Source organism: Lagenorhynchus albirostris, chromosome 16 (genome assembly GCF_949774975.1).
Source record: "Lagenorhynchus albirostris chromosome 16, mLagAlb1.1, whole genome shotgun sequence".
In the NCBI taxonomy this organism is placed as follows: Eukaryota; Metazoa; Chordata; class Mammalia; order Artiodactyla; family Delphinidae; genus Lagenorhynchus; species Lagenorhynchus albirostris.
This window is the reverse complement of record NC_083110.1, coordinates 6425326-6440210: the sequence shown is the minus strand read 5'-3', so window position 1 is coordinate 6440210 and position 14885 is coordinate 6425326. Positions and strand designations below refer to the sequence as shown.

General features: G+C 46.4%; 1 protein-coding gene across 5 annotated transcripts in view; it reads right to left on the bottom strand.

Annotated features, from left to right (window-relative positions):
• TBCE (tubulin folding cofactor E) overlaps nt 1-14885 on the bottom strand; it is a 115922-nt gene that overhangs the window by 5586 nt on the left and 95451 nt on the right. For 4 of the 5 annotated variants that reach the window (XR_009536132.1, XR_009536133.1, XM_060126502.1 and 1 more), the window contains 8 exons: nt 10337-10425; nt 5548-5647; nt 4299-4401; nt 2852-2928; nt 1469-1564; nt 859-923; nt 704-768; nt 183-335 (listed from right to left, as the gene is read on the bottom strand). Coding sequence is in view for 3 of the 5 variants with exons in the window: in XM_060126502.1 (XP_059982485.1) it covers nt 183-335; nt 704-768; nt 859-923; nt 1469-1564; nt 2852-2928; nt 4299-4401; nt 5548-5647; nt 10337-10425 (748 nt within the window). In the remaining 2 variants the exon portion in view is untranslated. The remainder of the gene's footprint in view (nt 1-182; nt 336-703; nt 769-858; nt 924-1468; nt 1565-2851; nt 2929-4298; nt 4402-5547; nt 5648-10336; nt 10426-14885) is intronic. The other variant, XM_060126504.1, reaches the window with a different exon arrangement.

Here is a 14885-nt window from a genome sequence, read left to right as displayed (position 1 = left end):
CATCTGAGTGTAACACCACCTCCTGAGGAGCTGGAAAAAACTGCCATTGAGAGGAAATAATACTTACCATTTGGAGGAAACGACATCTGATACCCTTTATGGTCTTCCACTGTAACTTCTCCTTACACTGGACCGTTTGGTTTCTAGTTTAAGAAACACCTTGTCAGGACACCAGTACTCACCGCACACTTGTTCAGGGTCCTCAGCTGACCGATCCTGGCGATGATGAACTGCCGTGTGGTCTGTGCGTCTTTGCTGCTTTCAGTCAGGGGGTTTCTGGTGCAGGACAGCGCATGCAGACTCTGTAACTTATCCAGCTCGTTGATAGATGACCACTGAAACCCAGCAAAAGAAGACATATGAAAATAAACATGTTTCAGGTTAATTTTTCAGATTATTCGGACTAGCAGCAGAAAAGCAAAAGTCCCCAGTTCCATCGGAGGCATGGAATTTCACCATGCAGCGAGCACCCACGAGGAAGGCCACCTATTTTACAACTGTGCCGTGTAAACTGAAAGACGGGCTGGTTGAGTGTGAATTAATCTCTTTCTTAATATTTTTGGGTTTGTGTGAGGAGTTTCACTCCAAGGAAGCATTTCTCTTTCAATTTAAAATATTCTTTAACAGCAGGAACCTACAAACTGCATCATGAGAATGGAAATAAGTGATAATGTAAATACATACATTCTGAAGAAGCTCTCACCTGTGATATGCGATTGTCATTTAGTACAAGGTATTGCAAGGAAGGAAACATTGATGTTTTGCACCCTAGAAGGAGAATTAAGTTACACAGTAGAAGGGAAACAAAGCTGAAGTATGGGGGAGCCGGGGGAGGGGTTACTGAATAATCTCATATACCAATTCCAGCGTCTGGAAAATGTATAGAAGCAAGTCCAATGTCAGAAAGGATTAGTTGTTCTAATCTGAAATGTAAAAATGTTAAATTTGATTACATAGGACAATATAAAATGCTATGGGCTATATCAACGAGACTAGATTTGTAAATTTTTTCCTACACCCTAGGTTTTGATCCCATGAGAAATGCTTAGAAACCCTGAAGTCCAATTTAGGGGCATGCAAGGCGGACTCTCTGTGCTACATTCTGATGATCCTGCAGTCATCAAACAATTCCTGGGCCTCCTGCTGTGCTAGGTGCTAAATGGGTGTCAGAGAGCAAAGAGACACAGTCTTACTTCCCAAAGTTCAATGAATGAAGACTTTTGATATCAGCACCAGGGCCAAATTATTCATTCTTCAATGATCTAGTACAGACATAGACTACACTGTATGTGGTTCACAAGTCAATTCTCTAAATGAATTCAAATAAAAATTTCCCAAAGGGAACTACTCAATCTGGGAATTCCATCATCATTATCATATTTCCACTGAGAAAGTATATATAGCATAGGATCCATTCACTAAAAATTTACTAAGAACTATTGTAATAGGCATTTTAGGAGCGGGTTACCTGGGCAGATATGCTATGAGAAACAGCTGGTTTTCATCAATTAATTGATTAGAAGAAAGGTCTAACAACTTGACTGTCTGGAGAACATCAGTCGGCCTGTATGGAAGATAAAATTTTTTCAACATTAATTTCTTAATTGTTTTCAAAGATACGGCCCTAAAATACCTGCATGTGGTGTTAAGAAGAGGTCAGAGGGTGGGAGGCAAGTATATGATATGAGTATAAAAGGGCACCATAAAGGATCCTAGTGGTGATGGGAATGTTCTGTCTGTCGACTGGATCAGTGTCCTAGTTGTGATACTGACCATAGCTTTGAAAGACCTTACCAATGGGGAAACTGGGTAATGGGAACATGTGATCTCTGGGTACTATTTCTTATAACCGCACGTGAATCTAAAATTACCTCAAAATTAAAAGTTTAATTTTTAAAAAACTACATTTGCCTGTATAATAAATAAAATCATTCTGAACAGTAAATTTTCATTAATTTGAATTCTTTGAGAATTTGCTGTAAATGTGTCCATGTTTAAGTTTGTTTTACATACTAATTTAATGATACCAACACAAGAGGAAGATTAGGCAACAACATATTTAATCTACTTAAGACAACAAGCTTTTTACACACAGTCATCCCTCAGAATCCATGGGGGATTAGTTCCAGGACCCCCGTGGACACCAAAAGCTGAGGATGCTCAAGTCCCTTATATAAAGGGACATAGCATCTGCATATAACCTACACACATCCTCCATATATTTTAAATCATCTGTAGAGTACTTGTAACACCTAATACAATGTAAACAGTTCCAGTGCCCCGCAAATTCAAGCTTTGCTTTCAGGAACTTTCTGGAATTTTTTTTTCCCCAAATATTTTCCATCTGTGGTTGGTTGGATCTGTGGATGCAGAACCTAGGGATATGGAGGGCTGTACTTTGGTACATTGACCTTGAAAAGATAATGCTAATTTAAAATCCATTACTTAATCCTTAGAGCATCTCCTACAGAACCCCCACTTAGAAACAGAAGTTAAATACATTTATGTAAAACTAATACAATTCATGGCTTCAAAAATATTTAATTCAAGGCTTTCACTCTGATGGGGTTTCCTCAATTAGAACCTCTTAGTGAAGTCTGAGTTGACATTCTAATTTGTGAAGGCAATGAATAATAAGCATTTCTCTAATTCTTATTTGCACATCCTCCTAAAACTTAATGTTTATTTATTCATAGTGACTAAAGGATACGCAGCTACTTGTCAGAGAGAGAATGATTATACCTCTTTACCCTCGAAGTTTGGAGAAACTATAATACATAAAAATGCTTTTGAATTAAAAAAAAAAAGAATGACAATGGTGACCGATGCGTTGATGTAAAACCCTGGTTACCTTTCTGAAATGACGATACCGTTGGACTCAAGGTACAGTTTCTCAAGGACAGGACACCTGGAGGCGCAGTGGAGCACCTGGGGGGAAAGTCAAGGCAGGGTGACGCGGCCTCGCTGGTCATTCTCCCCACGTGCTTATCACTAGAACCTCCACACGGATGCAGTTTAGCTACTGTTGTAGAAATAAGTGCCTTGGGGACTTCCCTGGCAGTCCAGTGGTTAAGACTCCATGCTTACAGTGCCGGGGGCACAGGCTGGATCCCTACTGGGGGAAGTAAGATCCTGCATGCTGCGTGGGGCGGCCAAAACATAAAATGAAACAAGATAAAATTAAAAAGGAAAGAAAAATGCCTTTGGACATTTTGTTACAGGCTCTATCTCAGGCCAGGAGTGCCAGTGGACGGCTGATAAAATTACGGTGTTAAAGGGCCGTACTTCAATGACACGGGAGCACACAGCTTCGAGCACCTGGAACCAACCAGGACAGGTATCAGCCCATCATTCAGGCATATCCTGACCTGTACAAAGTGGAACTGGAGATGGTGACCTAGCACGTTCTCATTATTGGATACAGTTTGTTGTGTTTGGTGTGAAACACCTTTCCTTACTTCTCAATGCCAATCTGGGTTTATAAAGAATGTACTAATACGACACACTTTATCAACAACTTTCTACATTTTCTCACTGGACCTTTGCTGCCATCTCCACCTCCAGAGTCTCTCCGCGCCCTTCCTTCCTGCTCTGGAGGGAGCAGCTCTCAAGGAAGGGGCCCCAGGAAGGAGGTCGGGCGGCTGTAGCCACGGACGGCCCAAGTGAAAGGCCCCTTATCTCTTGGGGGGGTGCCCAGGTGGCACTTCACAGATGAACAGCTTTGCTGGGATGTATTTATCTGCACTTGCTTTGAAAGTGGAGTGTTCTGGGTGTGTGAAGTCAGTTAACCTCTGACAGAACTGAGCAGTACCAGATCTAAGTTCCAAAGGCTGCAGGGCCCAGGACCCACGAGTCCACTTTCGAGCCCAGCTGTGTACATGAGCAGTGGCTTCTAGGAGCCGAACTGCAAACAAGAAGAGGGTGTGAGAACCTTTCTGAGGCTCGGCCTCGGCCCTAAGAACACTCGTGGGGAAACTCAGGCAGCTAAAAGCTCAATCCAGAGCTAACTCTTAAGGCTTTTCAAAGCTCAGCACGTACTGGGTGCAGACCACCAGGTGAGCCACTGCTCAGGAGACACCAGGACTAATCAGAGGCCCAAGAGAACAGGATGGATTCTGAGACACCACCTTCTACTAACTATGAGGACTCTGTAACTCCTTTCTGTAAGGCCGTTGAAAGAACCCTATTATCTGGATAATAGGATGATAAATGAAGCCACCGCTGAGCTTCAATCCCCCATTAAACCAAGAATTTAAAACTGTTTATTACTGGGTAACAAACCAAAGAAATATGTTTACCTCCGTCCATGTGATTCCTATCCGGTTAAGGACTAAAACCTTCAATGCAGAAAATGTTCCAGTTGGAGATGGTGAACCGGAGGGAAATTTTAGTTTGTTTTCACTGTGTAGAAGAAGAGACACGATGAGCTTATGGTGATAGAGGAGGCCCAACTGGGACAGTCACTGAAAGCAGTACTTTGGGATTCGATACGAGGAGTCTGGTTTGTTTCAACCTTAAAATGCGATTATACTAAACACAACGTGAGTCAAGACTATCTAATTTTTAATAGTTACAAGATACAACTGGGTATCTAACAGGCAGAGGTGTGTTTATGGGGTTAGGGCCGCGGTGACGCTGCAGGTTTCCTGAAACACAAGGCTCAGGCACTGATCTGTGAGGTCAGCTTCTGGCCGCACAAGCTGTGGCTCTGGACGCTGTAAAATTCAGTCCCGCTCTCAAGAGTCTTACTGACGTGCTAGGCTGTGGGCTAGAATTCTGCTTCTAAACAGAGCCTGCTAACAGGATGGATGAAATAAATTACTGCCCTGAAGTTCTCTCTCAAGATCCTATCTCAGAAGGTACCCCATCTTGACAGTCACTGTGAATGAAGATACCATTAAAGCCCTTATTTCCAGAAAAGGTGACGCCATGGGTCGAAGTACACTCTGTGCTCTATTTGCAAGGATAACTAATTTAGGCCTGTCCAACTGCTCCACTGAACCTGCCTGAGCCAGGAACAACTCACCTGTACGTGTAAAGTTGGCTCAGGTGTGAAAGGGGGTTCCTGGCCGAGCCCTGGGAAAGTTAGGTTCTGAGATTAAAACTAATCAGATACTCAAGAAGGCCTGGAAAATTGTGACATTAGTTAAATACAGAGCTCAGTGAAAATTCCTTATCAGAACTGAATTAAGCAGCACCCCGATGAAATGACTCATTCCTAAAGCAGTTAAGTGCTGGAAGGTTAATCACATCCCCTTCTGCCCACGCAAATATCCGAGTCCCCAGATGGGCCATCTTCTACGGTCAGGCCTGTAAGAAGCACGAAGACCTTCCAGCTCAGCGCAGTAGCCACCCTGCCCCGCCGCCCGCGCCAAAAGGAAAGCACGTTACCTATTAATGAATCACCGCAGGTGACCATTTGCAAAACTAGAATCATCAAAGAATATTAAGGAATAAGTTAAACTTAGATAAATAAATTCAACTAAGCCGTCCTCCCCAGCTCTTTCCCACAGAGATGCCGACAATTAGGCAACCGCGCGTTCATACCTGAGATTAAGGACTTCCAGGTGCTTGAGCTGATCAGCAATATCTACGACTTCATCCCATGATGACAACAGGTTTTTTGACAAATCTATGCTTCTAACATCTAAATGCACATGTTAAGAAACAGCAATATGGAAAGATTCATAAAAGACAGGATGGTAATTACCTCAATTCTGGAACATGGGATTGTTCCCTTTTCACTTTATACCTTCTATTCTGCTTGAAATTTTTTCATGAGCACATATTACTTTTACCCATTTTAATCATCCAGCTGTTCATCCAGAAACTAAAAAGTTCATTGTCACATGCTACAAACTTGCGACAGACACAGACAATCAAATGAGTGAGAAGCAAATGTTGTCAATGCTAAACCATTCTAGCATTATCCAACAAAAAGAGAAAAACCAACAGTGATGGTAACTGTGATCATCGAGCACCTCAGGTGCGCCCAGGGGCCTTGCCCTTGGCACTGAGGAGCCCCTGCAGCCTCACATCAAGCACACGCATCTCCTCCTGGAGGGCACCGCTGAGCTCTGTGCTGCAGGAATCCAAGTAAGGAGAGGCACCTCCGGGGGCCAACCGGGTTAGCTTGGACACATGTTCAAAAGTGCTAAGAAAGGCCTGCAATTCTGAGGGTCTCCTGTGGGTTGGACGGAGTGAGTGTGACACCCACCATCCCTGGTACAGGAATCCAGAGAGGGTAAACCAGTAGAACAGAAAGAGAAAGGCACCTGATGGCAGTGCTATCAAGAGGCCAAACCCCTGGGCAAGAGACAGAAAGAAGCCTGGAGCAGGACTGGCCCAGCTCAAGGAGAATCTCACACGCTACTCTGATACGTGCAGAAGCTGTGCAGTTCATTCCTCTATTCTGCAAATGATGGCTGGGGGCCAGGTGTCTAGCAGTGAACACGCCGATCAGTAAGCACTGCAGCTCTGGCGTGACAGATACAGACACATATCAGAGTACCAGCGCCGGGCCTGCAGCAGAGGGGGTGTGTGAGCAATTTATACACGTTGCTCATGGAAGACCACCTTCTCTAAGGTGATGTGTGAGCAGAGAACTCAAGGAAATGAGGGAATGCCATCCCGGAGAAGAGCACCAGGGCAGAAGGGACAACATAGCAAAAGCCCAGAGGTCGGAACAGGTGTGGCCTACGGCCGGGACGGCAAGCTCCCGTGTGCCCGGGCAGAGGGGCTGGGGGTCTGGAAGGGAGGTCCCCGAGGCCTCGGGGGCCAGGCCCGATCACAAACGGCCTTGCGGGACTTTATTTAGTCTCTGCCTGAAAGGGGAGCTACTGGTGTGAGCGGAGCTAGGCCTTTAAAAGGTCACTCTGCTGCTGTGCTAAGGCACAGACTGCAGGGAAATGAAGACGGAGCAGAAAAAGGAGGCGCAGGTTCCTGAGCAGTCTGGGCTCAGGCCCGACTGGGCGCTAGAGGGGATGGGGATGTCAGGTTCGGTGTCCTAGCAGGAAAGCGGAGCTGCTGGGACTTGCCGCTGGATTCAGATGAGAGAGGTGAGAAAAAAGGAAGAGTTAAATTACCTGCAGGGTTTTTGGCCAGTGCCCCTGGAACTTCCCTTTACCGAGACAGGAAAGACTACAGATGAGCAAGTTTCAGGGGACTTAATGTCCCAACGTGTTCAATTCGAGATGACCATGAAACACCCGAACAGGTATCAGATACACAGCAGACAAACAAGTCTGAGTGGGGACAGGTCTGGGCTAGAGGCCGAAGTGCAGGAGCCCGGCATCCGCAGGCTGGACACGTCTCCTCAGGAACAAGTGTGAACAGAGAGGCCAAGGGTCAGGGGTCTGAGCCTGGGGCGCAGCGACCTCTGCAGGAGAGGCTGAGGAGGAGAGGCCAAAGCGGGAAAGAGAGCCAGGATCAAAGAACCACCACCGCCTGCATCCTGCGTGGTCCACTGGGTGCCGGAAGCGTTCTCCTTTATCATGGAAGGAAAAAAACGGAGGCGCAGAGCAGTCGGTAACCGTGCGCCTGGTGCAGACCAACAGGTGTGAATTTAAACCCAAATCAGCCTCAATCCAAAGCCCATTTCCTTAAAGCCCACTATGCCACAGGGCGTCTTTACGCATAAAACACGGAGAAAGTAGCTTTTAATAAAAATAGTGGCGTCAATCAACAGGGTTGGTTGAAGAAGAAAGCCTTTTAGGCAGGTACCAGTTAGGAAGCTCCACGAGGTGGCTGGAAGAGGGGAAAGAAGGCAGTGGAAATGCTCAGAAGGGGATGAACCCCACCCGGCCGGCACAGGCACGCCAGACCCTGTGCCGGCTCCCGCTGGCTGAGGGTGAACTGAGGCCAGAGAGCTAAGCACCGTTCTGACGGTTTTAAATGCTTGTGTTTCCGGCGGTCCTGTAAGCATCCACACAACCTCCTCCAGTTTGCTGGTGGGTCGCAGGCCTAAGCTACTTACTCTTTGGCTCTTTAGGGAACAGCTTGCCGCCTCCCGACCTAAGGAGACTCTAGAAAAACCCGGGGCGCAGCAGGGACTCGGAAATAACGCCCAGAACCCTGGGGGCGGGATTCTTGCCCTAAAGATGAGACACAGCGCAGCACGACCCATCCAAGCTCTGGGTCTCACTGCCGACAGCGTGAAGCTCAGTGGCAGAAACGGCAAAGAAAAGCTGGGCTTTTCTTCCCTAGTAGAACAACTACCACCTAAAGGTGCCGAATCAAGCAGGAGAGTTGCAAGCACGCGCCTGCTGGACACCAGCTGGACCGAGCATCCTCGGCGGCCACCTGGCTGAAAGCTTCCTCGGAGGGTCTCATAGCCGCCACAGGAGCAGAGGGGCTTGACCCCGACGTGGGCGTTCCCTCCGGCCCCCGCAGTGCGGCCCCTCGTGCCGCCTGTGTCCCACAGCCGCTCCACCCTAGCCGCGGGCCCTCATGCGATGGCTGAGCCGGCACGTCTCAGGGCTGGCGGTCCAACTCCAGCCGCCCGTCATTTCCACCGCCTCTGCTAACTCTGGGCCATTAGGTTGGTGGGAAAGGGTTCGAGGCCAGTCATTCTCCACTCACTCATGCTTTCCATTGTGTAGCCAGAATTATACATATTTCTGCAGTCTGTACAGATCACAGGCACCACCTGCATTCTGATATCAACTCCAGACAGGCCAACAGTCATGAATGTCGGCCCCACACGCGTGTGCACACACACACATGCGCACACACACGCGCGCACGCGCAGTCCAGGGAGCTCCTGGTGCTCTTGTTCCTGTGGGCAGAGGATCTTCCCCACGTTCAGAGCCAGCTGGTGAGGCATCTCTTCCCCAGCGGAGCTCGCCAACCTGACACACTCCCACTGCCTTCAGCTCCAGCTGAGCGAACGACCTCAGAGAGGAATCAGCCTAAAAACGGTGACTGGATTAAACACACCAGGCAATCCTTCAACTTCGCGCAAGAATTCAATCAGCAAGTGCACGGCATTCATCACTGAGTCCGCAGATATCAGCGGTGACTTGGTTATCTCACCAAACCTCATTGCCTCACGTCTTAGGGGACGTTCTTCCCCAGCAGAGAGCGCGGCATAAACAAACGAGACGCTGATTCCCCAGCACACTGCTGACAACTCAATCAACCAAACAAGTCACACGCCCAAACCCCTCTGCGACCAGATCTTTTCTGTGTTGAAGATAAGCCTAGAACCGCCCGAGTCCCAGTCTTCCAAAACCACTTAGGAGGAGGCCAGGCAGATTCCAGAATGCGCCGGGCACCTCTGTGGCACTTTGCTCCTTACAAGCTCCATTCCACACCCCGAAATGCCCTGACCCGGCTGCCTAACGACCTTTCCTGTCACCACAAAGCAGGTACCACCAGGGTGGTTAGAAACATTTTGCTAAAGAAAGTTACTCTCATCTGCCATCTCTTCAGTCAAGAAACCTGACTGTAAGCTGCTACCTTCTGCATAAACTATTATGTACAGACTAGGCAGACTTAAGGAATTGGGAGAAGACCTTTTAAAGTTAGAGAAAGTCTATTTCATTCGCTTAGAGAAAGTCTATTTCATTTGCCACTGGGTTTTTTTTTTAAGGCCAAAAAAATGCATTTATTTGGGGTTTGTTTAGACTGCAGCCCAGGAGACACAGATCCAAGCAGCACTTGAATTGTGTTCCACCAGACTACAAAATGGAGCAAGTTTACTGGGAATTTTTAAACTTACCTCCTGTATTTTTAGTTGTGGGAGTAAGAGTAATACAGGGCAAAAAAACACACTCGTGAGAGAAGGTAGAGATGAGATGACAAACTTTGGAAAAGTCTGTTTTGAGGTATTATAACAAAACTGCATCCAGCTGCATGAACAGGAACCTTAATAAAGGAAAGAGTTTATCTTCTTCCCTCACAGGAAGGCAGCTGGGGCTGGCGCAGTGGCCCGGGTACCATCCAGGATGCCGGCCCCTCTCCATCCCTTCCCTCCCAGGTCGCCCTGGATGGCGTTCTTCCCACAGGTTGGCTGCTAAACCCTGGGCGTTCTGTCTGCACTCAAGGCAGGGGAGGACGGAGGGTAATGGACAGAAGCAGATCCAGCCACGTCTGTCCCCCTCGAAGGAGCCCCAACCAGAAACTCCCATGTTACATCTCCCTGGTTGGGGCGAGTCACACTGCCTCACCTGAAAGCAAAGGGTCTAGGAAGGTAACAATTTACCTGGGCGGGGACAACCCCAGGTGAGACCGAGTCCCTGTTAGGAGAATGGACACTGGGTAGGCAACCAGGGTGTCTCACTCAAGTGTCAAAGCCAGTCAGACCCCAGTGACGACTTCTCATTGGGAAGGATACTAGGACAAGCTTTGGCAATTCCTCCTTTGTCACCAGGACCATTTACTGCGCAGTTCCTCAAAGAAACTTCCTGCAACTTGCTCAGCTGACTGCATGAAAAACACATAGTTCACATGTATGCATAAACACGTACGCTATCCATTGGCCCTTTAAAAAATTGAAAAGTATTTCAGACATATAAAAAGGCACCAGAAATAACAAATTCCAGGAGCCACCACCCAACTTAAGAAATAAAGCATTACTGTAAAAAGAAAAAAGAAAAGAAAAAGAAACAAAGCGTTACAAACATGACACACATTAAGTGAAGTCCTCTGCATCCCTTTCCATCACCCCCTCCCCTCCTCCTCTGTTCCACGTAGGGAACCAGGGCACTGTGTTCGACGCTGACTTAATCTTAAGCATTTCTTAATAGCTTTACTACATATTTCTATGTCCCTAAACAATTACAGCATTTCTGTATATTATGAAATTTGACATAAATGGTAGTGTACTGCGTATATCCTCCTGCAACTGACTTTTTCCCTCAATAGTACGTTATTCAGCAGTAAGATGTAGCTATGTGGACATGTGCTCCAGAGCACACACCTTCACACCTTGTAGTTTGTTACTATACGGAAAGACCACAGGTAATTTATTTCCTCCCCTGGGACAGGCAGATTAGTCCCAACAGTGCTGAAGGACACACCACTGTACAGTTTTTGCGCTCACGTGGGAAAGTCTCTCTAGGGATACAGCCTAGAGAGCGTGAGTGCGTGTCTTCAGCTTTTCTAGATACTCTCAGAAGCCACTTTTTCAGTGTAGAGAAGCTGTGTTGTTCTATTCATTAAAAGAGCCCATGTGTTACAGTGCCGGAGAGTTAAGAACACAGGGCCTGGAGCCAGACTGCCTGGGTTCCAGTCCCGATTCCACCGCTCCTCTGGTCTTGGGTGAGTTCACATCCGTGTGCCTCAGAATCCACATCTACACACCCACATCCACGGCAGCGTTACTCACAACCGTCATATGTAAGCAAACCAAGTGTCCACTGACCGACGAATAAAGTGTGGTCAATCCATACAATGCAATATTGTTCAGCCTTGAAAAGGAAAGAAATTCTGACACATGCTGCAACTTTGTGAACCTGGAGGACATTATGCTGAGTGAAACAGGCCAGTCACAAAAGGACAAACACTGCATGACTGCATTTATATGAGGCACCTAAGTGGGCATCGACTTCACAGAGACATAAGTAGAACGGTGGTTGCCAGGGGCTGGGTGGGGAGAGATGCGCAGCTGTTACTGAAGGGTTACAGGGTTTCAGTTTGGGAAGATGAAAAGGTTCTGAAGATGGAAGGTGATGACGGTTGCACAACAGTGGGAATGTACCGAACGCTGCTGAATTATACGCTTAAAAATGGTTAAGATGGTAAATCACGCATTATGTATATTTTACAATTTTAAAATGCTATGATAATTTTTAACAATTTATTTTCGGCTGCGCTGGGTCTTCGTTGCTGCATGCGGTCTTTCTCTCGTTGTGGTGAGAGGGGGCTACTCTTTGCGGTGCACAGGCTTCTCACAGCGGTGGCTTCTCTTGTTGCGGAGCATGGACTCTAGGCCCGTGGGCTCAGTAGTTGTGGCACGTGGGCTCAGTAATTGTGGTGCGTGGGCTTAGTTGCTCGGCGGCTTGTGGGATCTTCCCGGACCAGGGCTTGAACCCGTGTCCCCTGCACTGGCAGGAGTATGCTTAACCACTGTGCCACCAGGGAAGTCCATGCTATAATTTAGTGAGTCAGTATTTGTGAAACTCTCAGAATATTGTGTGACATACAGTAAGTCACTTTATAAGCATTTATAAAAATAAACATAAAACTGAAAACCTCTGGGGGGAATACTAAGACCACCATGCAAGGCATCAGCTATTACAATCACCAGAAACTAGGGGGAAAAGACGGCAGCAATGTTCCAAGGCAGAGGCTCCCAAACTTCCTCAGTTCACAGGGCCCTTCACAGTGTTTCAGTAATTTTCCAAGGTGCCCCTAGGCCAAAAGAAACACCTCACAGTTCCATTTAGTAAGCAGTTAGGGCCAAACAACTTAATAATTATTTATGTCCTACCAAACTAGTGTCTGTCTAGTGGGCACTGCACAACTTCCCGAACCCTGGAATCAGACTGGACCCTCACCACCTCCTTTTCCCGTTCCATGATGATTTTCAGGAGATACTAGCTTTTCTTTCAGCACAAGAACGGCCAAAAACCCAGCTCTGCAGGGAAGTGACACCATGGAAAGGAACAGTAGGACTATCATGAAACTGAACTAGCTCCAACTAGTAGTTGGCACCGTGTCCGACAGATGTCACTGTTTCCCTCTAAAATTCAAAATATCCTGTTGTGCCCCAGTGAGTTTCCTGCAGGCCCGGGAAACCTTGGTACAAAGCTTAGGGATTCAGGTCTGAATTCAGACACCACTCCAGAGCCACAGCCATCTCCAAGGCGAAACCACACATAATGGTCTTTATTTGGTTTTGATTCCTTTATTATGTCTTTTCTCAGTGCTACAAACTCAAAGCTGGTCAGCTGGAATTAATCAGGAGACAATACAATGGCTGAAAGTAGAGGTTTCCATCCCCAGCAGTGATGCCTACCAGTCACGGCAGGATCTCAACCGCTATTCCCAACAGCTCTAACAGCTTAGGTATTACATTGGAAATGAGGAAACTAGGCTTAGAAGCCAGAATTAACTAACTCTAACTGCTGTCAGGGCTAGAAAGTGGCTTAGCTGACACCTGAACCCAGCCTGACTGGCTCCAACATTGGGTCCTTTCCAGGAAAGACACTGGCTAATTACTGAACACACCGATACTCAGGCAGTAGAGTCATTCACCAGAAAACTTCATGAGTTATGCAGCTGCTCATAAACTAGGGCAGGAAAAATCTGTTTGCATCTGTTGTTAATATTCACAGAGCCCATGGTGCTCTCTGAAAGAGATTAACCAATGGGGGGGGGAAGTGCCCCTTTTGGGTAAATGATACTTAAATATTTGCATTTTAAATGGAAAAAATAGGGACTTCTCTGGTGGTCCAGTGGGTAAGACTCCGCACTCCCAATGCAGGGGGCCAGGGTTCGATCCCTGGTCAGTGAACTAGATCCCACATGCATGCTGCAACTAAGAAGTCTGTGTGCCGCAACTGAAGGAGCCCGTATGCTGCAACTAAGACTCGAAGCAGCCAAAATAAATTAATTAAAAAATAAATAAATGGAAAAAATAAAGCAAAGAACTCTAACCCTATGAAGCACATAGCTCTATAAATCAACAGCAAAAACCATTCACGTTAGTAATCTCTCAGTGGTGCATTAGTCATGATTCTCTTTTGTTCAATTTATATATTCTAAATCCTCAACAATGAATGTATACTGTTTGTAATTAACTGTCAAGTTATTGCTTTTTCAAAAATCTTGATTTATTTTGCGTTTTCTTTTTCTTTTCTTTTTTTTTAACGCTGGTCATCTGTGCTAAAAAGCAGAGATATCAAGAAATGAATTTACTGGGAGTTCCTTGATGGTCTAGTGGTTAGGACTTGGCGCCTTCACTGCCATGGCCCGGATTCAATCCCTGGTTGGGAAACTGAGATCCCGCAAGCCGTGCAGTGTGGCCACAATTTCAAAACAAAATTAAAAACTTTTTTAAAAAGAAAGAAATGTATTTACTCTTCAACACTGTCCCCATGTGCACTTAAATTCTGTATCATGTTAAATCTTAATGACAATAATAACAACAAGAGCAACAAAAAGATAGCGAAGAATTTTACTTTGAACAAAACGACAGTTCAATACTTCAGAGACAAAGTAAAAGATCGCAGGCCTGTGCCAAGTAGCGGCAAATCTACTCTCCAAAGTGGCCAGCAGGGGTCATTACTTGGACGCCTCATCCAGGTCAGGGTCAAACACCACGCACTGACCATCGCTGCTAAACCAGCGTAACCTGGGAGGTTCGTGTGCAGTTGTGTGCGGTTCTGTGTGAATATCAGCTTCCACGCTCTCTGGTTCACGTGGTGCCTCAGAATGAGCAGTGAGCCTGTCTACAGAGCATCACTGCGTTCAGAGAGTTGGAGAGGACAGAGAAAGTTCAAATGCAGCAGTTTCAAAATGCATTATGTAGTGCCCCTCAGACTGCTACACAGTCACTTGTGGGTACTCCTTAAAAGCAAGAGCCCATGCATGGTATTCTGATCTAGTAGGTCTGGGATGGGGCCCAGGATTCTGCAATGTTTCAAAAGGAGCCTAGGTGATGCGGGTGTGCATCCAGAGATGGGAACCACTGGGTTCTAGAAGGTGCCATTGTGCTACACGGCACAGGTAACAATGTAGACTTCTGTTTCCATTTTTGACTTATCATCCAGACATCAACCTTAGTTTCTTAATAATTAGTCAATACAACAGAGTATGGTATAAATATTCATAATGGGCAAATCAGTGTTTCATTTCCAATCTAGGAAAGTCCTGTGTTAAAATAAGGACTTTAATTTCCCTGAATACTCAATCCTTGGATTCCTCTGATCTCAATTACT